Below are 25452 nucleotides of genomic sequence, written 5' to 3'. Positions count from 1 at the left end.
TGCTAATGAATGTTATGAAAACCCTAATGAAAAGATAAATATTGCATGATACAACCTTTCTTTCCTTTCTTTTTCTAGCAAGCATTCTTGTAACATATGTGTTCCCACTGGGACTGCAACCCTAAATTTTACAGCATCTGTTTTAGAAGCAAATGCACAAAGCTTGGGCAGTATTTTAAGCCTCTCTTCTTCTCAAGCTTGCAGGACACTGTTGTCTTGAACTGTCTACTTTGATATATCTTGTTGACTCTGGTTTCAGTTAGATGTCTGCATTTTGGGGTTTTCAAGTTCTCTGGAATTTATAACACTGAGATGCTAACCATTGTAGTTTAAACCTATTTTTCCCGTAGTCCTGACTTTTGTAAGATGGATGTGTTTACACCTGCAGTTCTTGTCTGCTTTTCGCATTGAGTGGATGTAGACTGTATTTAACTGCTCTGCAATTTTTTAGTCTGCTATTGTGTAGAAAGTAACAGAGGGCTACTTGATGTCTTGAATGTAAATTAGAGCAATCCTGTTGCTTTGTTATGTGATGCTTGCTAGGTGCAGAGGATAGGGATTGCCAATTTTATGGCTGTAGGACTGAAAAATTTGCAGTCAGAAAATCAAAAGTGGGACGGCTTTTTTGCCAGTGTAGCTAAAAATCCCTTGTTGCCTTGCTTCCTGCAGTGGCTGGGTAGGAAGTACAGCCTACTGATGTATTGCTCTTCTGGCTAAATAGAGTTACATACCTTTGGGAGAAGCCTCTGCACTTGGTTTTGATTCTTTCATCCAAACACAAACCAGGCATGCGTATGTGAGTCATACGAGAGAAGCAAATGGGAAATACATACGGACTTTGCTTTACAAAGGAGCAGGCGCACATGTACTAACTTGCCACTGCCAAGCCATCAGCTTGGCATCTCCCAGTTTAAAAAACAAAACAAAACAAAAACAACAAACCAAGCTTGTGGTCCTTTACCTGCCATTTGTTTAGCCTTCCTTGGCTTGCCTTGCAGATGACCTTGGCTAATTAATAGTATCTACAGTGTAGATCATTCCTGTTGATCTGTGGCCCCTATTTGTCAGATGTCATGATTTACACACAGCTTCTGAGTTGGTCTGTTGAATTTTGTAGCTCATCTGGAAGAGAGGGTATAAGAGCACGACATGGGAAATCTGCTTTGTAAACCTTGAAGAGTGGTGGGTTGCTTCTAGACTGGGGAGAAGCTGTTTCATATCAGGTCCCTATATATACAAGTTTTCTGCATGTATCTCTGTGAGAGTAGATTAAGGAAATTTATAATGTAGCTTAGCATAGTAACCTTGACATTTCCATGAGCAAGACTTCCTTCACGTGTAATGGTTGCATATGAATTCATGTATCAAGTGAAGGTGCCTGTATCTAGAATAAATCCACTAATCTATTTTGTCTGAGATTGTTTAACAATCTGCAGTTTCAGCTTGTAGCAGCTAGCACTGAAAGCTGAATAGTTCAGATGTTCTTTCTTATCAGCCAGGAACTTGGGTGTTACCAAGTAGTTTTTTCTTTGCTCGCCTTACAATGTCATGACTTGATGTGATGGAAAACAAAATGTTTTGTTAGCAGACATTGCATGACAGGGTATAAAGATGCAGGAGAGGTTTTTCTTTTTAGGATTGTAGCCTAAAATTCAATACCAAATAAGTGAATTACATGTGATGTGCTAACTCTTATTTCTCCTCTTTTAGGGTGTAGTTGGAGGAGTCATGATAGTAACTCCAAACAATATCATGTTTGACCCACATAAATCTGATCCTCTGGTAATTGAGAATGGCTGTGAAGAGTATGGGCTCATCTGCCCCATGGAGGAGGTTGTCTCAATAGCTCTCTACAATGACATCTCTCACATGAAGATTAAAGACGCGTTGCCATCGTAAGGAGTGTTCTTCCCTGAAATTATGTTTACAGATTTTCAGTAAGGGTCATGAAGAAGGTGGGGAAGGTGGAATGGAGGGAAGGAGCTTTAATTCAGCAGAATAAAACAAACCAGGGGAGGAAAGTGCCAGCAAAGGAATGATTCGCATGTGTTGTTCTTCTGCTTTCCTTTTAGAACACTTCAGTGGCACTAAAGAGAAATGGGTCATAAATATGAGAACGAAAGTGCAAAGGAGTAATTAAAAGCACTGGTGGCATGCCATGGTTGGGATCTTGCACTAACTTGTCTGTAGAGTTATTTCTGTGAAGAGGGTTAGATTTGGAACGTTTTTTGTGTTACCAGGATTGTTCTAAGAGGAGTACTTAAAATTTTGGAAGATAACAGCACCTTAGCTGCCATCTTCACAACTTACAGAAATACCAGTCTGTGCAATACTTCCACTTCAGAACCAGAAATGCTTGATAGTTATCATATATAATACATAATAGACTTTGTGAGGTGGAATACTTTGGGGTAGTCTAGGCACCACTTATATATTTGTTCTAAGCAAGGTTTTGCCCTGATAGGTAACACCTGTTTGATAAGTGAAATTTGTCTACTTCCCTCCATTTTCTCATTTCAAGAAAAACTTCCCAGATACTTGTTATGCTCATTATTAGAGCATTTAGTAACTTCTAAGTGATGAGAATCTTGTATTCTCATTTACCTCAGACTTCTTAGCAGCAATTAAGAGCTCAAGTTGTATGCTGTTAAGTTTTTAAGAATTTCCTATTTTGAAATATTTTATGGTTGTCCTGCTTTAAAAAGAAATCTTTGGGGAAGTCTGCATTCAAACAGTACATTTAATTAATGGAGAAAAAAAATAAAAGGAAAAAGAAAGCTCTGTCGCCTGTTACTGTTGTGCAGTAAACATGTTCAAACAGGATATGGCTTATCTCTGACTTGCATTCTTCTCAAAAATACATCTGTACTGACTAAAGAAGAATGGATGGTGTTAGAGGTTGACTCATTGTCAGGTGTGGGAAATAACAATACTAATATGGTATGAATGAAATTCCAACAGCTAAATACATGTCCTGTGGTTTTTTGGTTACAGAACCTCTGATGACTTGCGCATTGTTATTACGTGTGTACCATTTCTTCACCCATGTGGCATATTCTGCCAGGTGGTTTACTCATTTTATTTCGGTATTATCCTTTCCACATTTTTCTCCATTTTCTTTAAAGTCACTTAGTTCCACTGATATATGTTTATTTTGGAGAAGGTAATTTTTCATTGAGTTTCAGAACTTAAGTTGGTATATGATTTATTTTTTCTTTCCATTTTTTTTCTGTTTCCATTTTGCTTTTAACATCCTATATACATCCATCATTTTCCCTGACAGTGACATACCAAAGGATCTTTGTCCTCTGTACAGGCCAGGAGAATGGGAAGACCTATCCTCTGAGAAAGATATCAATCCTTTCAGCAAATTCAAATCCCTTAGCAAGGAAAAGAGGCAGCAGAATGGGGATCCCTCCATAGCTCTGGATGCCAAACAGATAAAGCCTTCAGATAAGGAAAAGTCTGCTGATTTTGAAGTTCTTCAGTCGTCTGAGAGTACAGGCTCAATCAAGCCAAAGTCACTGGAGTTTCCCAACAACATCACTGCCACTGAATGTTTGGAAAAGTCTTCTGTGGATCCATGTGCAAAGGAGCCTTCTGGGGAAAAAAATGCTTCAGACATTAAAACCAAAGAAAAATCCCTTTTGGGAGAAGGAGAGGATGACTTCATTGAACTGGAAAAGACGTCATCTCGTATGGATAAAGGGTTGGACAGGAAAATCTCAGTAATGGAAGGCTTGCTGGCTCACCCCAGGGAGTTGGGGAGAACTAAGCAGCAGGTAACCAAACCCACTACAGAAGTCCAGGAGCACTTGACAGTTGATTCCTTGGAAAAAAAGGACAGTGTTGAACCTAAAGCTGACTTAGACTTAGAGCTGTGTGAAAAGCAAGATGTTATTCCAGAAGTAAACAAATGTATCAGTTCCCCGACAGGTAAGGTGGAGACTGCATTGGACACTAAGAAAGAGCTAGAGAAAGATAAACTTATTGAATTTTACCTCAATAAAGATGGGAATGGGTCTCAGTCATCTGAAGACTTACACAAGGCTGAAATCCAGAAAGGTGAAAACAATAAAGCAATTGGTATAGACCTTACACTTAGCTGTTCAAAGTCCCAAGCTAATGAAGTCCATACAGTTAAAAGTATGGAGCTTGATTCCTGCTGTGTTGAAAGGAAAGCACCTTCATTAGAAATCAGCTCAGCAGCAGCAGAGGAAAAGGATCTGAAAGAGTCTGTGGACTCTTCATTAGTACCAGCTGTAGACAAGACCTGTCAAGAAACGCAGTTAGACAATCAATCAGAAATCAGACTGTGGCTGCTGCAGAAAATTCAAGTGCCAATTGAAGGTAGGTCTCTGGTTATCCTTGTTGCCTCTGAGACTCGGACAGCGTTATGACGGTAACCTTTGAATTGACAGACGCCTGCTCTAAATTTCCTCTTTCTATAATACCTAGTCTTTTCTTTTTTAACTCTCCAATATTATATTTTCATATTATCTGCTATTTAGAAGAAAAAAAAAACCTTCAAATTCACTAAGGTTCTAGTTTGATAATGTAGCTTTTGTGCTCTTTCCGTGTTCAGTGATCACTGTTTATATAATCTTCACCTCTGTTTACTGGCTTTAAGAAGGTTAGTTGCAGTATTGACAGGGACACCTCATGGCCTAGGAATTGTCACTCTGTATTGGTAACTTCTGTTGCTTCAGTGAAGTCTGTCAGTGTATTTCTGATAGTACGCAAAGTAGTAGTGCATTGCGGTAGAGGGGGTACCAAAGTATTCTTGGCACTACTTGCATCTGTGTAGTGTCTTTCATACTATGGAAACCCTTAAAGAAGTGATAAAGAGGAGTATAGGTAGAGTCTTATTGACCGATCATTTTGTCCTGATTGGTCATTGGGTTATCATAAATAAAATTCAGGCTGTTGCTGGAAAGCGTGTACAAAATGAAATCTCAGTTTAAATAGCATGTACACGTATTACTACTTCTACTACAGCCCAGTGCCTCTAAGCACTCGTCCATCCTGAAGCACTCCTTTCTTGGTAGTTTAATGAACCAGTGGACATACCCGTGATTGGTATTGGGTGGTGGGGGATGATTAGAGTGGAAGTCTTGATTTTAAAAATTGTTTTCTTAAAATGACTTTTCCTTCTTTTGGAAGGGTTTATATCTCACTAGTTGTATTTACTGATCGTTCTTACTGGGAGAGAAAAAAAGTAAATGGCTGTATGTGTACTAAAATGAATAAAGCAACTTCAGTGTGATTAAGGCTATAGTTTAATACATAATATTTTTTTTTGTCGCACTAGCATTGACTGTCTTGTGCAGGCAAGAGGTGTTTGTATGGCTGTCTGACTATCAGAGTTGAGGAACTGATTGGGTTGTGTGTGTGTGCGCACGTGCGCAGATCGGTTTCCTGGACCCACTCAAATGCAGCCCCCTTTACTTGCCTGCTTCATGTTGCAGTTTGCACCCAGCCTGATCACCTTACTGATTTGCTTTACAGGGTTATGCTGTACAGCTGAGGGGGAATACAGGCTGTGATGAAATGGGAATAAATAGCCACAGTTTAGGATGAAATAAGGATTTATTAAACCAGTTTTGTTATTGAATGACATGTCAGGTTTAATTCTGTGTAGGTGCCTCTGAGTATTCCTTTGCACAAGGTTATTAATCTTTGTGACAATGTTTTACCAGCTGCAGTATTTGTACTTTCCTGTAAGCAGCCCTTTTCTTTTGTCTCTCATTCAGATATGCTTCCTTCAAAAGAGGAGAAGAGCAAGACTCCTCCAATGTTTCTGTGCATTAAAGTAGGCAAGCCCATGAGAAAGTCCTTTGCATCTCAGAGCACCACCATGTCTCAACAGTACAGTAAAAAGATAAAGCAACCAGAGTACTGGTTTGCTGTTCCTCGGGAAAGGTAAGATGCAGTGCATAGTACAAAAAAAATTTTTTTTTCTTAATGTGTGGTGCTTTCTAGAGTTGAATCTGACTTTCCCTACGTGGTCCAAGGTGTGAAATGCAGCAAGGATGCTGAGATGAGAGGAGTACCCTCGTTTCATTGTATGCCAGAGAGATAAAGCAGTGCTTGTTGCTGTCTCATATGGCTCCCAGTGGGAAGGAAAAAGGAATCACATGCTACTTGGAAGATAAAAAAAGGGATAACATACAATAAAAGCACTGGGGGCTGACGTGGGTTTTGACCATAGCCTAGGAAGTGAGGGAAAGGGGAGCACTGTCAGGAGAGGCAAGGAACCCACTAAGGTGCCAGTGCTAAAAAAAACAGGGTTTCACAGGAGCAAAGGGCACGATGTGGGAAAGGGAGAGACTCCAAACTGAACGGGTGTGGCTGTCAGCCTTCAGGCCCATAAAAAAACCTTCGTGATAAAACCTGTTAAAAGTTTTATGTGCCTATAGATGTGTATGTATGCATAAATAGTACTACAGCAAAAAGAAAAAAAAAAAAGTGAAGGCCTGTAATTTTCCACATAAATCACCCGAGAATTTTCACTGGCTGTGAGGAATCAAATCCCTGGTCCTTCTTTTGCTAGACGGCAGCTAGAGCAACTCTCCAGTCTTTTGATGAACCAAAATAGGGAAATCAGTGATCACACTTCCGGTGAATTAGATACCAGGAGTGAAGACTCTGAACTGGTGATTAATCTCAGAGATTGCTCTTTAAGATGCAGTCAGGTTTTTTTCTTTTTTAAAATAATTTTTCAGTATGTTTTATTTTCAAATTTGTAGCATGTGTGTTCATTTAAGTGCTTATTTCTTGTATTTTAGAAATGAGTGTTTTGAGAAGACCAGTAGTGTGGGAGTTGCTGACCCAGGGGAGGAGGGGGAGAGGTTTAATCCAGCTGGAATGTGGCCATCGGGAGTGTAGCTGGAGATAGCAAGTAAACCAAAAGCTATCTGCTGAACCAAGTCCTTGGCTCTTCAGGGATTGCAAAAGGGCAGGTTCAGAAAATTCTAGGTTGAAGTGTGAGTAAATACTTCAAGGAGTTGGGGTGATGCTGTAATATAACACAAGGTCAGTTTTGGGGATAGCGTATCTAATGTTGAATAAAGCTGCTGAGCTGAAGTGAGGTCACCTCTGATCATTGCTTTGTGCAACAGGTAAATCTATTAAGCTTCTTACTACAAACTTGCAAAACAGCTTCTCTATTTGTCATTTTCTCAATCGTGAGGGGACCTAACCCATATATAAACTGAAGTGTTGACACCTGGTTTATACTTCAGTTTTTAGAATGAGGAAAAAGTAATTTCTGCAGTGAGCTGTTGCCACAGCACCTGGCTGTGCTGGCTGACAGGCCAGATCTTTGCTGTCAGGGCTGCTGTTCAGATCTTGATCAAATTAGTGGTGAACGTAGTATAAGATTGGGTCGTTTTGGCGCTATTCACGCATACCTGTTTTAACACTGCAGGGGTGCATAAAAGATCATGTAGAACTTGGGGCAAAAATTAGATGTGAGACCCACTCCTTTGTATTGGTGCAAGACATGTCTTTTCCTAAAAAGTCACTGTTTTCTCTAAACTCTCAGATGCCTTTCCAAAGCAAATTGCATTGCTTCCTACCTGCTGGTGATATTCTTGCACCAGTGTTGTATAGTAAGTATATAATTATCAGTGTTGGATCTTGGAAGTGCCATGGACAGTAGGTCACTTGGGATATCTTTGCAATGTATTTTTGTTACAACGTATCAAAATAATTTACTAAATTTAAAAACATTTGGAATGCAATTTATATTCAGGTATGAAAATATCAAGAATACCACTCTTATCTCATTGGCCAAAAAAGCAGCATAAATAAAACACTTTTCTGTTCAGTGCAGTCACAGTAGCCTGTGCAGCATCTTAATGTTTCGTAGTAATTAAAAAAACCAAAACACAAACCCAACACTAAGCCAAACAAACTAAACCTGGATTGAGATTGTGAAGAAATTGGCATGCATGTTTATAATCACTGTGTAAGTTAAATCTTCGTCTCATTTGCATTTAATTACACTTTCCCGTGATCTCTTAATGTTTTCTGTTACAGCAGCTTCTGACATCAGTTGTGAAAATGGCTCCATTTTCAGCCTGGGCCCTGTAGCCCTCCGCTCTTCCATCAGTGCAGACTGCTGCTGCTTTCCTGCCCTTGGCAGGCTGCGGGAAAACCACACTAAGGGGGAGACATACTTACCTTTTAAAATTTTAGTGGTGGTTTGTTTTTTTTTTTTTTAATGGAAGCCTCTGGAAACATTATTAATACAGAGAGAAGACCGTTAGGCTGATATTCTTTATAAAGGCTGTCAAGAAGTTTTATGTGTCATTTGCCTTTTGCAGCCGTTGTGGGTTTTCTCTCTTCCTACGTGGCTTTGTGGGTGCTCAGAGGGTCTCGGCGTGAGTTGCCCCATAACACACACAGCACGGCTGAGTTAATCAATGACTATAGGGCTGCATTGCACAGCCTGCTTGATCACAGTGGTGCTCGCCTTGACACGTAAGAGGGGAGATGGACATCTCAAGTTGCCTTATATACAGATTACTAGAGATTACTCAGTCTAGGGCAGCTTCTTGTTGGGTTCAGCTGAGCAGAGAGGCGCCCGTGGGTTTGGACACCAATAGAGAGATTGATTTATTTTTTTTTGCTGAGAAGTCTTGCAATGGGTATAGTTTACAGTATTAGAGGGTAAGTCTGTGTGTGCTCTACATGGATTTATGTTTAAAAGGTATGTAGATTTTCCACCCTAATGAATTTTGAGTAGTAGTAGGTCAGTAATTATGTCACAGATTTCCTCAAGATTTTGCAGAGGAAAATGCTTTGCACTGGGACAGAGATAGTAACACAGAATTGCTTTGTTTATGTGTCCTAACAAATAATTTCCTCATTTTAGCATTGACTAGTTCTTCAGTCAAGAAGTAAATCTGACTGATTATCTATAATATAAATTTGGCAGACAGGTTTGGTTTGTGAATGTGTAATTTGCATTGATGTTGATGGAAAAGGCGTTGCACTGAGATCATGCTGCTGAGAGGGCATCTCTTTTTTGGAAGTTCCTTTTTTGAGAGCAGGCAGATTTTCAAGGAGGAAAAGTAACAGGGGTTGAGCCTTGCTTCTCTTTTTCAGTCTTAGCTTCCTGTCCCATTGATTTTTTTGTTTTGTTTGGTTTGGGGAGTTGGGTGAGTTCTAGTTTGGTTTTTGTTACTGTTTCTATGGGATTTCCTTTTGTGGAGCAAGATGTTGCTTGGTCGTGACTCATGTTAGTATCTGTTAGTATCTAGAGCATAATACCCTGTAGTTAATGTGGCTGAAGCTGAGATCTGGAAGAACTTGCAACACAACTGGCTGGAGTCAATACCTATGTGATGCTTCCGTGCCCTTACACAGGGCTTGCATAAAGGGGTGATGATTAGGATGGTCCTGATGCTGAAGGATCACTCTCCCATGCTTCTGTTAATGGATTGGATTTGTGTCATGGCTGACTTGTGCCCAGTTTACTAAGCAATGTGGTAGCGTAAATACTCCACAAAGCTTTTGTCCTTACACTGGTTTTATCTCTTTGGTGTCATGATCTTTGTGTTATGTTTTATACTCTCCAAAATTAGTTTTCTACTGAATTTATATCCTTTACTATAAACTTTTCTTTTTACATTTGTGCCCTCTGTGTGTGTCTTACTGTGAACACATTTGTAAGCATATTCACTTTCCTTTTAATCTGGCTACAGCTGGGGGGGAGTCCCCTCTTTAATCAGTATTTAATCTTTCATTTTTGATTTGTGTCTCCTAGATTTATTAAAAAAAAGAAGTTTCCTGTTATCATGTTTTCCTTTTGAACTATTTCTTTCTGGAGTGATTAACTTCAGGTTTCTGAAGTCATTCCTTTCCAAGTATTTTATGTTGTATTGATATTTCCGTGTTAGTGCATGACATGCTCATAAGCATGTGATCACCAAAACAGCTATTGAGTTCTAGGACAAATTTCCTCACAGCTGTCAAGTTGGCTGTAAAAGTGTTCCTCAAACAGTGTTTTTTCAATTTAAAAATGGTCTCCAGTTTTTTCAGTTTGGTAGCTTGGAAATAACCACCAATAATTTTATTAACAGAGGAGCGATGCTCTGCATCCCCTTTCAGAATGACCTCATTTCTGCAGTCATCTGTTTCTCGTTTTATGCTGCTGCTTCTTAAATTTGGCGTGTCTGGATTTATTTAGCATCTGTCCATGGTAGAGGAAAACTTAGTTATGGACTACTTAAATAAACTGAGCATATACAGGTCTGTGGGGCCTGACAGGAAATATTCTGAGTGTACTGAGGAAGTTGGTTGATGTTATTGCAAGGCTGCTTTCTATCATCCTTTGAAAGGTTATGATCACTTGGAGAGGTCCTTAATAATTGGAAAAACAAGTACTGCAGCCATCTCTAGAAAAATCGAGGAGGATCTGTGGGAGCACTGGGCAGTCAGCTTCACCTCAGTCCCTGGAAAAAATTAGGAAGCGCATCCTTACAGATGCTGTTCCCAAGCACATGGAGGGCAAGAAGTGATCAGGAACAGCTATCTTAGATTTACCAAGGGCAAATTGGTTTTCTACCAACCATCTCTGAGATGGCTAGCTCTGCGAACAAGGGGAGAGCAAAGGATTGTTGTTTTACCGTGACCTTAGTAAGGCTTCCAACACAATTTCCCATAGTATCCTCATAGCCAAACTGTAGAGAGGTGACCTGGACAGCTAGACTACCAGGTGGGTGAAAAGAAAAACTGACTGGACCATTGGGCTCAAAGGGTTCACAGATAGTCTGAGTGGCAGCCAGGTGCAAGTGGTGTTCCTTGGGGATTGATACTGTTTAATGCCTTCATCAGCGACATTGGGACAGAATACAACTTTGTTGTTTCGGGGCACGATGCCAAATCTGGGGAGTGTTCATACATTGGTGGGGAGGCCTGCTGTTCAGAGGGACCTCAACACAGAGGAATGGGCTGACAGAAACATCAGGAAGGTCAGAAAAGGCAAAGGAAAAGTTGTGCACCTGGGGTGGAACAGTACCTGCAGTGGTACAGTCTGGGGATAGGTGGCCTGGGGAGCAGCCCTGCAGAAAAGGAGATGGAGAAGTTGAGACCAAACTCAACATAAGTCAGCAGTGTGTCTTTGCAATAATGAAGGCTTCATGTCTTGTTGGCCCACATAAGGAAGAGCATAGCTAACAGCTTGGGTGGTGGTTACTCCCCTCTTCCTTTTGGACACGTGGTGAAAAAAAGGATGTCAGGCAAGAAAAAAGTAGGATGGCACCTTCTCGGATCACATGCTCTTGCACTGGAGGAAATTGTGATTAGGTAGAAGGAAAAAAAAATTGAACTGGTTATGCATGGAACAGGTTGCTTGGAGAGATTGTGGAATCTCTGTTGGAGATTTTCACAACTGCAAATGGACAAGACTCTGCAGCCTTCTCTGTCTTGGACGTTGACTCTACTGTAAACAGAAGTTGGCCTAGATGATCTCCAGAGGTGCCTTACAACCTAAATATGTTCTGTGATTCAGAGACGAGAGTATGCTGCTCTCATCCACTCACCTGCATGAATGTGCTTTCAAACCGATCTTAGCCAGACAGCAGCGACCGTGAGTTTTATTATTCTTTAATAGGGATTTGTAGGAATTTAGTTAGCTTTCCAGACTAGTACTACTGTACATGAAATACGCAGTGCTCAATTTAAATGTCTCTTTCAGTTAAAACTCACATTAGTTAGTAAAGAGATGATCATACTGCTCTTTCCGAAGCCTCTATGAGCAAGTCAAAAGAGGAATGGGGCATGCTGAGTGGGACCTATTGATGTTGGAAAACTTCTGCAGTTAGAAGAAAAAGGTCTTGACTAAAATGAGATGATAAGGCTTTTAGAAGTGCCTTCCATAGGTCACTGTGTTTAGATCTATGCAAACTTGCAAGCAATCATGTGGCTTCTCACAAAGAAGGGGAGAACCCATGGCAATAGGAGCGTGACCCTCTTTTAGTCTCTTCCAGGCAATTATTGGCAAGAACTGTCCCAAAGACTGATTGTTTGCACAGTACTACCTTGATCTCTCGTGTGTCTGTTGCTGCAGAGGAATGAACAGCAGCTAAAATTTTTACTTTGATATCAACGTTAGCTACCTTAGTTGTTCTTGATGAAGTGGTGCTGCTGAGGCCTCAGGAACTAATGTTGGGTGTTCACAAATTTAGGACAATTGTACTAAAACCGTATTTGGTTGTATATGTTAAAAATGTTTCACAGGGATAGTTCTTACTTGATAACAAAAATTTAAGCTCTGCTAGAACATCTGTTAGCCATGCACCACAGAAGCATTTGTGAATGTGCAAAGGAGAAGGTAAAAAATCTGATGGCAATGCTAATTTATTCCTTTTTCATGGTTAAGAGGACATTTCCATGATGAAGCAAAGTCAATCCTTTATTTTTTTCTGAGGGTAGTGGAAATTGGATGTAAATTTCTTGAGGCCAAAGTGAGTCAAGCCCTTTCACTTTGACTGTGAATTAGTGTAGCTGTCATGAGCGGGAAACAATTTCAGGGCTGTCAGTTTATGCAGTTAGAATTGACATCAGACTCTGGCCCTCACTGGTAGGAGTGTAGAACAGAAAATGTAGACTTGATTGGTAAGATCGCTGGAATTATACTAGTGGCCCTAAACAGAATCCAACAGTGCTGAAATGGTGTTTTAAGACTATTTGTGCATATATATAGATCCAAGTAACTGGAAATAATACAGGGAAATGTTCATAATTTCTCTACAATTTTTCTTGGTTAGTAGGGATCGAGGAATTGCCAGGCAAAACTTTCTGGTAAATAGCTGGAGAAAGATCCTGTGTCATAAGTACTTACTATCTTGCTATCTGCCCTCTTTAATTAGGGTTTGATTTTCTTTTTGCTGGCAGTTCAGCTTCTTGTACAGTAGATCCACTATCGTATTCCTGTTTGAAATTGCATGTGTTCATTTTAATTTTAATACACTACATAAATTCCTTCTTTAGAAATGGCTTCACTGTTTGTTATGGTTGTTGCCAAAGAACAACTCTTTAAAGACAGTGATTGAGAGCTGACTACATTTATGGAAGCTCATACACTGCTGGTACTATATCATTAGCGAAGCTGTCTGTAACTGCTTGTTTTCATTATTCTAACAGAATGAAAAATTGTTTTGTTGTTGGCCTCTATAACTTTTAGAGGGCAGCTAGAAATGTGGTGCAGACTTTACTGATGGTATCTTACGGCTTGGTTTATGCAGGAGGTCAAACTAAATAATTAAAGTGAGGTTTTCTTATGGACTTAATTTTTGTGAGCATGCTCTAATACCAAACAATTTGTCCTCTTAATACGAATTGTGTGGGAGTGGGTGAGCAACTTAGTTTTTCCATGATGCTTTGGCTGCAGGTATAGCAAAGGGAGAAAAAAAAAAACATGGTGGGGATGGGAAGCAGAGAGACCTTGAAATGCTTCAGGCTGCCAGGTGGAAGGAGCTGTTACCTTGTGTGGTACAGGAGGGTGGAAGTACACGGGTATCCTACTTGCATCCCTTCTTTGTCATTGGGCAGAACCTCAGCACTACATGGCAGTGCTGTGTTCATGGACCACTGCACAACCGTTGTCTCTTCCTCTTCTGTTTACAGGGTGGATCACTTGTACACATTTTTTGTTCAGTGGTCACCAGAAATATATGGGAAAGATGCCAAAGAGCAAGGTTTTGTTGTGGTAGAAAAAGAGGAGCTTGACATGATAGACAACTTCTTCAGTGAGCCCACTACTAAAAGCTGGGAGGTGAGTGCTTTCTGTCATTGTATGAAGCATGTGCATAGCAAGTGTGCATCCCCTGTTAAGAATCTCAGCAGCTACTCTTTTGATGGTTTTTATGGTATTTCTTTATAATGCTTTCTGCTTCATAGAGAAGTCTCCTCAAGGCTTGTATCTGTCTTCACGAATGTACTCGTATTTCTTCTGTGCTCCTTTCGTCCCTACCTAGAAAGAGCAGGCTGGGAGGTCTGTGGTGTGCAACCAGCAGAAGTTGTGTAAATGTTTTGATTATGTGATGTTAGCCTTTTGCAAAACTCTACAGGTGTATGTAGTCAGCATTGCTAAATTTGTATTGTATTTATATGCTACGAATAAAACCTCCAAAATGCATGTAGACACATGAACACCAACAGAGACTCCTGTGTGCTGGTTGAAATGGATTGGTATGTGATGTTGTGCCATACCTTTGTTTCTCAGGTGCACACAGCAATACTGTTTGAATATTGGATAGGTTTTAGACTGGGACTTTAACTTTTTCAATGCGCAGGCTTTTGGAATCTGTTTTAACTTCCTGGCATGCCTGTGTTTGTTATCTGCCTGTCTCTTGTGTATACAAAGACTATTTTCTAAGGGAAATAAGCTCTCACACATTTTCTGATGATATTTCTGAATGCTGAAGGACTTGCTGTGCTAAGGATATGGGTTAAATTAAAAAACAGAGAAATCCCTAAGTCGGAAATAATCTTGATGGTGATTTAAAAAGTGATCTGATTCTTTGTCTTAAACATAAACTTATCTTTAAAGTTCTACTGCCCTCTTTTTTTTTTTTTTTTTTTAACCATTTCTATCTTCAAAGTATGTTGTTCTATTCAAAAGCAGAGCTCAGGGGTGGCGCTTGTCATTTGAAATGTAGCAACATCACCTCTAATCCCACATAGATTTTGTTTCTACGGTTTTGTAGTTTCTTAACGTTGGTACTTTGTGAACTGCAAGTGGGGGGGGGAAAAAGCGTCTTCATTCCCTGTTTCGCTCAGAGCTGGGTGCAGTCATATATTGCACTAGATTTCACTGTTCAGTTGTTATTTGCATGCCATTTTCATAAAACCAAAATGAAGGAGGAGGGCCAGTGATCTGAAAAACAGAGGTGGGAGAGACATCTGGCCACACCAGAAGCTTTGTATCTCATTGTTTTATTTAAATATGTATTGAGAGAAGAATTAGCTGGAATCAGCTTCTTAAAGGTATGTCTCTTTTATTTGTAATATATTCAAGCTTTACAAATTTAAAGTAGGTCTGCCAGGAAATCTCAATTGAAAGTCCAAATTTGGGCATGATTACTGTGAAAGTTTCACTCTCCCTTGTGGGGAAACAGAAAGTATGATTGTAGGGAAGTACATAAGCAATTTTATCACAGCGTGCCATGGTCAGTAGCCATCTGTCCTGTTTTTGGGCGAGAGCTCTTGCCACTAGAGCAGGGAATTGTAGTGGATACTGCAGAATAAACTCATAGATGATGAAAGGGAAACAAATGCCTTTGAATATTCGAATTCTTTACTACGCCAGATCTGACCAGGAGGAACCTTTTGTGGAGGTATGTTGAACTGTGTCCCTGTTTGAACAGCGTGGATCTGATACAGCACTTCTGTCCTAGTAAAACATGCGCTCCAAACTCAGATAAATTTTAACAGGGTATTTCCATCACAGGCGGCTTGCTTTCTCGGTAAAAAAATCTTAAAAAGATTTTGTATATCCACTTTCTGTAGTCGTTGATTCTTTTCATCTGTTTCTGCCTTTGTGTGGTCTGTAAATACCTGATCTTTGTGTGGTCTGTAAATACCTTTTTTGCAAGTATTGACTCAGAACTTCATTCAAATGTGCACTTCAGTTACCGACTGAATAGATACCTATGCAGTGAAGAGGGAGGCTTGTCTGTCTTTGCAGTCGATTTGCAATTTACAGCTGTGTTAATAGCTTTTCTGTGGTTGCCTGTGTCTGAGTTTTTTGTCTGTGTTGCATTTTGCTACAAATACCTGTTGCCGGTTGATTTACTGTGATACCTTGCCTCCCGCTCCTGGGAGGAGACTAGTCCTAGAAAACAGCCTTTGAAAGAGGAATTGGATACTTTTAATAGAAGATGAAAAAGGTGTTCATTTAAAAAAAAAAAAAAAAAAAAAAGGTAAAATAAAATTATGACCTGGGAGATGCGGAGGGAAGGAAAACCATTCAGGAGGTGGAAAAGGAACAAGGATAAAAGCAGGACTATTCTCCTTTAGAGTTTGTTGGGTTTTTTTAAATTGATCTTAACTTTGCAGTGCAAACTTTCCCTGAAATTGGCCATATCAAAAAATTTCCAGCACAGGATTCCCTCCAGTCTCAGAAGACCCAGGACTAGACCCCACTGAGCCTGGGCTGGAGGGGCAGGGTGCAGCTGTACGGCTCTTCCACTATCATCAGCAGAAATACCTGTATTGTCTGGGTGCGCGGGGGTACGTGACGAGCTTCATTCTGCAGGCTGGATTTTGCCTTGTGGTGGTCCTTCCAGCCTTTTCCTCACCCCGCTGTGTGTGTTGGGGCACCAGTGCCCGGGTGCCCTGCTTAGGGTGGCTCAGCTCCAGGCGGCTGCAGGTGAGTGCGTGCAGCGGATGTTGTTGTTCACTTCCCAGGGGAGATGCTAGGTGTGACTGACATTGTTAGGGCTTTGTCTTGCCCACAGTGAACTCCTCACCAGTTCTGGTCTTCATGAAAAGCTGCTTCTGTGCTTTGTGGTGTGGTTAAATCCGCACCTGGAGTCAGTCCAGAGTATTTGCGTTCTCGCCTGTAGGGCAGGTGTGTGTAGGACCTCCAGGCACTTCTTGGCTATTGTCTTGACTGTTGACAGCTTCTGCAAGTTCAAGCAGTGATCCTGAAGGCGCAGAGGAGTTATGCAAAACTTTATCCATGTGTAACGTGAAAGTTGTTTGGAAGCCATATTTGCAGGGAGATGTGTGGCAGCGGTGCAGCATGCCCTGCAGCCACATCTTTAAGGTTCCTACTCCTAAGACCTCTGTGGTGGCATGCTCATGGAAGGAAGGCGGTTTAAGATTTCCTGGTTGTTTTGTAGCTCGGCCTCCTTGCTTCCCCTTTTCTTTCTCATCAGTCTGAGCTCTTGCTGCTGCTTTCTGTTGGCTATTGTGGCACCCAGCCCCAGCTAAATCCCTGCTGCCGGGCATGCTGTGCTCCATCTCACCTCCTGCTGCTGTGCAGAGCCAAGGCTCCTGTTGCTTGCTAAGCACCCTGAGCCATACTGAAGGATTAGCAGCTTTCCAGCTATGCTAGATGATGTTCTCTGCCAGCCAGGAGGCCGAGCACCCCAGCAGCAGCTCAGTGGGAGTCAGGACACCCAGGCCACTACCACCGAGGGGTGAGGCAGTGTCCCCCTCTGTGGTGAGCTCCGGGCACCGTGGGTGCTGCCAGCCTGGAAGCTCCTGCCCTGCGCCACGTTTGGGCTCCTCTTTGCTGCCTGTGCCACGTGGGGTTCAGAATTTGTCCCCTGTCTCTCTCAGCACCTTGTGGGCTGCTGAGTCCTTTTATAGATAAGTATTAAGTGTATGGGCTTGAATTCTCATTTGTTTCCAGCTTTATGGGAAAAGGTAGTGTGGCTTATCTGTAGTTTCATAAGTATTTAAATTCAAACCTGATGTTAGTAATACTTATATGGACTCACCTTTTAAAATATTACAATGTGCTCTCTTTATAAAGTCTTAAGCAAAGGAATATATAGAAGTTTCCAAACAGCTGTTTGATCGTTTTCAACTACGAATGTATTTTATAAAGACCTTGACTCTTAGAATTAGTATTTTCAAGAACTTACGTAAACTGTATGGTCAAAACCTTACTTGGTACATTCCCTACAAGACAGAACTTTGACGTATCTGTCAAGTTGATTTACATTTTTATGTCTTTGCTTTATTCATTCTGTTTCAGTTTGTACACATAAAACCATGTCTGTCAGTAAAGAAAACCAGGGGAAAGCTGCTGTTTTATTAAAAGGAGAAGTGAAATTTTAAACGTCTTCATATTCTTATGCATTAGCACCTGAGAAAATAATTCATGTACTCAACTAGCTGCATAAGAGAAAACAAAGAAGCTTCTGTGTCCTCCTCATTTAGACTCCCACAGGACATCTAGTTCAGATGCGTGTAGTGTGCTTTCTGCCTTGGGACCAAGTATGCCTGAGACCGACCACATTATGTCACCTGGTTACCTCAATGTTTCAAAAGACACCTTGCCGGTTAAGATTTTCTCCATTTGGTTAAGGCTGCCTGTGCTTGATAGAACCATCCCATACAGTGGTTTTGCTCTGTGCAGTGTGACAGATGAGGAGTATGTTGTTTTAAATTAATTTGCTTCAACAGAGGATTGTCAGTGTAAGAGCTATGCTTCAGGTTGAACACTTGTTCTCTTGCCTCAGATCATTACTGTAGAAGAAGCAAAACGACGAAAGAGCATTTGCAGTTACTGTGAAGAAGACGATGATGATACTTTGCCTGTGTTAAAGCATCACAGCGCTCTCCTGGAAAACATGCACATAGAGCAGGTACAGCTAGAAAAACCTCAAGTCTCCTTGTTAGCTGTGGTGCTGTTTTTGCCAAGTGTGGGACATTCTGCCTTCTGGAGGCAATACCAATGCTTTTGAAAAGTTTGGAAAGTAGTTAGTATGTTAGAGTGTCCTTGTGCAAGGTCCTCTTTGCTGCATCACTGGCTCACCTGGAAAGCTTATTGTTGTGTTTTGCAACTCTGGAGTTTGATTTGTGATATTGAGGGCTGGCAACTCTTTCAGTGCTTGGAGAGGAGGTGCCAGTTTTGAAATATCTTTCACAGGTGATGTGAACGCAGACAGTTGGGCTCAGTACAAGGCCACATGCATGTAGCGGAAATGTTAAGCTGCTGGCATCAGCTGCTCCTTTGAAAGTCACTTTTTGGCTCAGAAGTCCCTGCCACAAGGGAATAATCTGGGGCACTACCTGTGACCCAGCCTGTTGAATGTGTAACCATTTCCCCTCTGTCTGTTGCCCAGCTTGCCCGGCACTTGCCTGCACGGGTGCAGGGATATCCATGGCGGCTCGCATACAGCACACTGGAGCATGGGACTAGCCTGAAGACTCTGTACCGTAAATCAGCATCTCTTGACAGTCCGGTTCTCCTTGTTATCAAGGATATGGACAACCAGGTAAGGAGTGCTTGTTCTGTAGGGGTTAGACTGAAAGGGCAACATTATAAAAAGTGATGACTATGAAGTGGTAGTCATACTGTGAAGTGACATCATACCGAAATAAGATATTAGTGTTTTCTTTTATATTTTCTACTGCTTAAAATAAACTTACAGGCAGGGAAGTACATCAACACTAATAGAAATACCCCTCCCAAGCTTCCTAATTGCAATGAGTGCTCCTTTTAATAGTGCCCATGGAAGTATCTTCCTTAAGTTTCTCAGTTAACAAGCTGTCACAAATAATGCTTCTGTAGAGGTCTAGTACTTCAGTAGCTCTTGGAGTCAGCATTCTTGTTGCCATTGTTGTCATCTGGCTTTTAACTTGCAGGATACAAAAGATTTGCAGGAGTCCTTGCTCATCTGATGTCCTTTACTGGTTGGTTCTTCTAATGTGAAACACCAGTTCAGTTGTTCTTTAGAAAGTATTTTGAAATGTTTGTGGGTTTGTTTTTTTTTCTTGAATTTTGTTGTCCTCAAAAGTCGTTTAATCATTTTATTCTGACAGATATTTGGAGCGTATGCTACACATCCCTTCAGGTTTAGTGACCATTACTATGGTACTGGAGAAACATTCCTCTACACGTTCAGTCCAAATTTCAAGGTAAGCAGGTGTTCACTTTCTCAAATAAGGGATTCCACTCCTGAAACATTTATCAGATTTTTATGAAGACAGCATATTTGTGTTTAGAAGATGTGCTGCCCGTTGATGAATGCAGTTAATCACTTATTGCTTTGGTGCAATGTTTTTAGCAGAAGTGGCTGTAATTATCTGAAGTGCTGAGAGGACGGTCTGTAAGGGTGAGAAGAGAGTTTTAAGTGGTTTGAAGGGGGAAGCAGGGAGGAGTAAGAATATCCCTTAATGTTCATGGCTTATGCATTTTTCAGTATTGAACTCATTGTTCCTTTTTAACAGAATGCCTGTTGATTTAGAGATGCAAGCAGAATTTTTAAAAGGATTGAGGTGCCTTGTTCATAATTTTAAATATGTATTGTTCCTTTACTTTCTACCTATTTCCTCTGCCTCTTCCCCCTTCAAGAAAAAAATAAAATAAAATACGACCACACCAAAAAGTACCTGCCTAAGAGTCAGTCTCCAGTAGTTATACGAGAATCGTCACAGTCCAAATATATTTGGTTACCCCCCAGGTATTCAAATGGAGTGGAGAGAACACCTACTTCATCAACGGAGACACCAGCTCTCTGGAGCTCGGAGGTGGAGGGTGAGTGACTGGTTTTCAAATCATGTAGCTAACTTTTTTTTTTTTTAGTGAGAATAGGGACGATAGTAGTTGCAAGAAAAACTAATCAGTAAAATGGCTGAACTTTTAGTAAACTGTTTAGGGCAGATAGCACAGCAATCTGATTTCTGTTATAGACTCAGAGCAATTTCCATTGCTTAAAGAGAGTGAATGATGTTGGGCAAGTAAGTATTTTTTTTTTTTTTTTGAGATCGGAAAAAACCCAGATATTTTGAGTAGATACATGTCTCATTGCTGAATAGGTTTGTCACTGGAAGATAATCTCTAGTGGCAGTTCTGCCATTAGCTTCTAAGGTTTCTCATGTGATCCTTATTAAATTGTCATTATTCTGATGCTACACAGAGCAAGGATACAGACAGTGCTTAATCAGGTCCTAAATTTCAGAGGTCAGTGGGTATGAAATCAAGGGCTAAGGTGATACGACTAACTAAAGCTGACTGTAGGCTGCACCACAGGATGTCTGGGCATGGTTTGCATCGGGAGTGTACAAACACTGCTCCTCTTCCTCCCACACCACAAGGGGCCATGTCCACACCTGAACAGCCAGGGAAGGGACCCTGACATCCACACCCCGGTGTCAGCCACAGCCGCTGGTGCAAACCGCTGAATGGCACGGGGGCATGCAGGTGTGTGCTCAGTCCTGCGCTCTGCCCTGCTTGCTAGTGTGAACAAAAGCAAGGGAACTGCTCTGTGAGATTCTTGGCAAGCGCTTTGCCTGGGTCAAGCTTGTCACTATTCAGTCTACGAGGTCCTCAGAATTACCTAGATTCCTCCGTATCGCTTCTCTGGTTGTTTCTGCAGCTTCTGGTATTTTTACTATCCTATATAACCTGAAATTTGTCATGTATTTCCTTTTCAGTGGCCGGTTTGGCTTATGGTTAGATGCAGATTTGTATCATGGGCGAAGCAACTCCTGCAGCACCTTCAATAATGACATCTTATCTAAGAAAGAAGATTTCATAATACAAGATGTAGAAGTATGGACATTTGAATGAAATATTGACTGCCTTAAGGACTGGATCCATTAGGCACTTAAAAGCTAACTAGAAGGTGCAGGCTGCCTCACAGTGTTACACGCTTCCTCCTCAAGTTTGTACCAGAGCATGACTACGCAAAAAAAAACCCCCAACCAACTCAAGAAAAAACAGAGCTGGTTTTGAGAGGCAGTAAGAGACAGAACAGTAAGAGATCGGGCTGAAGTGTTTTTTACTTCCTCCTCCCAACACTCTTCCATCGAAGATACAATGCTTATGGAAACATTCATGGTGTGTAAGTTGAAAACTCTATCTGTAACTGTGAAAAAGATCCTGTGGGAAAACTAGTAACTGTCTAGTACATTCCATGTGTATTTATGTTCAACGTACAAATGCTAACCAAAAATAAAAGGTTACTTTACCAAAATCTACAGCATATTGTTTGCCATGGAAAAGAATCACAAATAGGTGTACACAGCACTTAAGGGAACGTGTTTTTAAAATCTTTTTATTTATTATTATTGTATAGCAGATTTCTTTTTTGTAAATGTATTAGCTATGAGTTTTTTCTTTTAATGTTTCAAATCTCAATTTGATAAATAATTACTATTCAGGTAGGTTTCTTATGCATTGGCATTTATTCTGAATCAATTGATTTGATTTCTGAAGTTAATTTTTATATTTTTATTTTGTAAATGAGATTTGGTTTTCATTTTACCCTAATTAGAGGGTTTGTTTTCTGGCAGAAACATTTGAGTGCATAATTCTGTTTTGTTTTGCTTTTTTTCTGAGATGAGGGAGAAGGTGGATAGTGCTTCTTATTAACTCTGCTGCCACATTCCTGTTAACAGATTATTATTTTGGCAGTGTATGGAGAGATTGGGCAAACTGCCACGTGGTGTAGACCGTATCAGCTCTGTTGCAGCCAACAGAATTGGGACAGCATGCTCTGAGCATCTGCCCTAGTATTATTTGACTGTTTACGAAGGACATTTCTGAGAGGATTGTTTTTTCTGTATCATCACCAAATGATTCAAAATAAGCCACCCACTGTGCTTTTACAAGCACTTCTCTACAAATTGAAAAATAACTGCTTTGTTAAGGAGAAAATATAATTGAGATTTAGAGAAGAATGCTATTTCCCTAACAGGCCAGGTCATGTCAGTGACTTGTTTGCTTAGTAATTACATATATATATATATGATTTCCTTCCCGAAAAGGACTTGAAGCAACAGGCTGGCTTAGGATTTGACAGGCAACTAAATATTCTTCTTTGTGTTTCATTAAATATTCAGATACGTTTTGCCCTCCGCCCTCAATGCTGAACAGAAAAGACTATGTTACAAAACGAAAATTTCAGTAAATAGGGAGAGTGTGGCAGAGGACTGGCACCCTCCACTGTTTGCTAAAGAATTCTGCTTTCGCATGAAGCTGTGGTTTTGTTTACACAATTCAGACCCAAATAACGTTAGGACGCTGTTCTGCCCTTAGATTTGAATGTGTCATGGTCCTGAGAAAGGCAGATTTTAGAAACGGTAGTGTGCTTCCATGCATTAAACAGTACAGTTTAGTATACAGTTTAGTATTGGAATATTATTAACTGAGTAATACAACTGAATTTAGTTACTGTTCTTCCCTTTTTGAATCGATTTTAAAAAAAAAAAAAGGCAGCCAAGTGTTTTGTTTTTTTTTTTTTTTCAAAAACATTACTAAATCGTAATCCTGCACAGAAATTTCACAGTCTAAAAACCAATGCTATAAAAGTAAGCCTGTAACACGCTGCACGTGAGCTTTTCACACTTCCCTTCTACGTGGTCTGCTACAGCCATAAGTAAAGTTCTTATTGGTAATGCTGTAAAATATTTTGGAAGTTGCTAACAGAATAATGCTTTGAAAATACCGGGAATATCTAATAGTGTTTGCTCTTTTAAATGGTGGCAGACCACTTAAAAAAAAAAAAAAAAAAAAAAAAACACAACAAAAAAAATCCACACCAACCAAGTTCAACATTTCACTATTGCTACCTACAACTTACTCCATTATATTATCCTTGTCAGAGCATATCTAAATGCTGTGGTCTATATTCAAAACAGTGTTGTTCAACCAAAATTCTGTGACCCTTGAAACCATGAATATTGAATATATGTAATGCAGTGCTATCACAATATTTTCAATAAAGGAATTTATGCATTCAGAAACTTTTTACAGATCTTTTCTCTTTTATTCACAGATTTTACTACATTTTAAGGATGAAAAGATGCAGCTTAAGTTACAGGTTATGCTGACAAATACCTACGCCTCCCCTTCAAAAGAGAATTCCAGCACTATCATATTTTAGAAACATGGCTAAGGAGATGGGAGCTTTTGGTTGGGTTCACAGAATCACAGAATGGTAGGGGTTGGAAGGGACTTTCGGAGATCAACTAGTCCAACCCCCCTGCCAGAGCAGGGTCACCTAGAGCAGGTTGCACAGGAACGCGTCCAGGTGGGTTTTGAATGTCTCCAGAGACGGAGACTCCACCACCTCTCTGGGCAGCCTGTTCCAGTGCTCTGCCACCCTCAGGGTAAAGAAGTTCCTCCTCATGTTTAGGTGGAACTTCCTATGCTCCAGTTTGTGCCCATTGCCTCTTGTCCTGTTGCTGGGCACCACTGAAAAGATCCTGGCCCCATCCTCCTGACACCCACCCTTTAAGTATTTATAAGTGTTGATAAGATTCCCCCTCAGCCGTCTTTTTTCCAGACTGAAGAGACCCAAATCCCTCAGTCTTTGTTCATAAGAGAGGTGTTCCAGTCCCCTAATCATCTTGGTAGCCCTTTGCTGCACCCTCTCCAGCAGTTCCCTGCCCTTCTTGAACCGGGGAGCCCAGAACTGGACACAGTACTCCAGGTGCGGCCTCACCAGGGCAGAGTAGAGGGGGAGGATGACCTCCCTCGACCTGCTGGCCACACTCTTCTTGATGCACCCCAGGATGCCATTGGCCTTCTTGGCCACAAGGGCACATTGCTGGCTCATGGTCATCCTGTTGTCCACCAGGACTCCCAGGTCTCTTTCAGCTGAGCTGCTCTCCAGCAGGTCAGCCCCCAACCTGTACTGGTGCATGGGGTTATTCCTCCCCAGGTGCAGCACCCTACACTTGCTCTTGTTGAATTTCATAAGGTTACTCTCTGCCCAACTCTCCAGCCTGTCCAGGTCTCTCTGTATGGCGGCACAGCCTTCCGGTGTGTCAGCCACCCCTCCCAGCTTTGTGTCATCAGCAAACTTGCTGAGGGTGCATTCTTTTTTGTGTGGTATTGCATCTCCTAAGAGAGAGCTGTGTTCTGTGTTGTCTCAAAGACAAGACTGTGACAAAGGGCTAAAAAATACCAGTAAACAGTTAAAACAGTTGACCTAGTAGTTTTCCTTGCTTCTTTCAGCTGTAGTGAATGACAGGTATTCACTCTTTTTTGACCAACCTGTTCCCAGAAGTCGAAAGTCCATGTATGTCCTTTTTGTATGCACCCTTTTTATATTGCTAAAGCGTTCATGTATTTTTCTTTCTGTACAAGCAAGACACAGTGTTTTAAAAGTACTTTGTTCTTGGCTTTTATTGGTTTTATGGTATCCAGAGGTGGTATTAAGAAAAAACAAACTATTACGCACAAAAAGGAGCAAATATGCTATTTGTGAACTTTGCTTTGGGTGAAACAGCGCTAAGAATTTTCTTAACTAATGTCAAGCAATAGGAAAATTACAGTCACTAGTAATTTTTCTCTCGGAGATCAAAAGCTTGTTCTTGCAACATGAAGCATATGTACTTTTGCGGTACTCGGATAAAGATTTTTGATTCCGGACAGTGTTGTGCTGATTCACAATAAGGCTTTAGGTCCCCAGGTAAGTGCAGATGTTCAGTTTGGTGCTGGTTTCAGTGCAGTTTTTGCACCAGATGTTTTGTGCAAAACTGGCTTTAGAGCAAAGTAAAACCCAGTTACTTTCAGAATAATCCTCGTGTGCAAAACTTTCAAGGTTTCGCTTGCCTGTTTGTAGCGGAGCAAAGGAGCAGGTTAGCTCGTTGCAAAGGGATCGCATCACGCTCTGCAGGTCAGAGATCGCTGGCAAATCTTCCATGTCCTGTTTCTGCAAGCACAGCTTACTTGGTCTCAAAGAAATGCATTTTTGGAAAATCTCATTCTGAATTTTGCGGCTTGTTACCTCTGTAAACACTATGGCC

The 25452-nt window shown here is 40.9% G+C and overlaps 1 protein-coding gene across 3 annotated transcripts in view; it reads left to right on the top strand.

Annotated features, from left to right (window-relative positions):
- NCOA7 (nuclear receptor coactivator 7) overlaps nucleotides 1-22948 on the top strand; it is a 99371-nt gene extending 76423 nt beyond the window's left edge. For 2 of the 3 annotated variants that reach the window (XM_063329675.1, XM_063329674.1), the window contains 9 exons: nucleotides 1711-1895; nucleotides 3284-4350; nucleotides 5754-5922; nucleotides 13639-13786; nucleotides 18210-18335; nucleotides 18816-18968; nucleotides 19516-19611; nucleotides 20157-20230; nucleotides 21130-22948. In XM_063329675.1, the coding sequence (XP_063185745.1) occupies nucleotides 1711-1895; nucleotides 3284-4350; nucleotides 5754-5922; nucleotides 13639-13786; nucleotides 18210-18335; nucleotides 18816-18968; nucleotides 19516-19611; nucleotides 20157-20230; nucleotides 21130-21265 (2154 nt within the window). In that variant the 3' untranslated portion in view covers nucleotides 21266-22948. Of the gene's footprint in view, nucleotides 1-1710; nucleotides 1896-3283; nucleotides 4351-5753; nucleotides 5923-13638; nucleotides 13787-13806; nucleotides 15351-18209; nucleotides 18336-18815; nucleotides 18969-19515; nucleotides 19612-20156; nucleotides 20231-21129 lie in introns of those variants that run through there. The other variant, XM_063329676.1, reaches the window with a different exon arrangement.
- The last annotated feature ends 2504 nt before the right edge of the window (nucleotides 22949-25452 follow it).

Source organism: Chroicocephalus ridibundus, chromosome 3 (genome assembly GCF_963924245.1).
Source record: "Chroicocephalus ridibundus chromosome 3, bChrRid1.1, whole genome shotgun sequence".
In the NCBI taxonomy this organism is placed as follows: Eukaryota; Metazoa; Chordata; class Aves; order Charadriiformes; family Laridae; genus Chroicocephalus; species Chroicocephalus ridibundus.
This window is presented reverse-complemented; position numbering and strand designations above follow the sequence as displayed.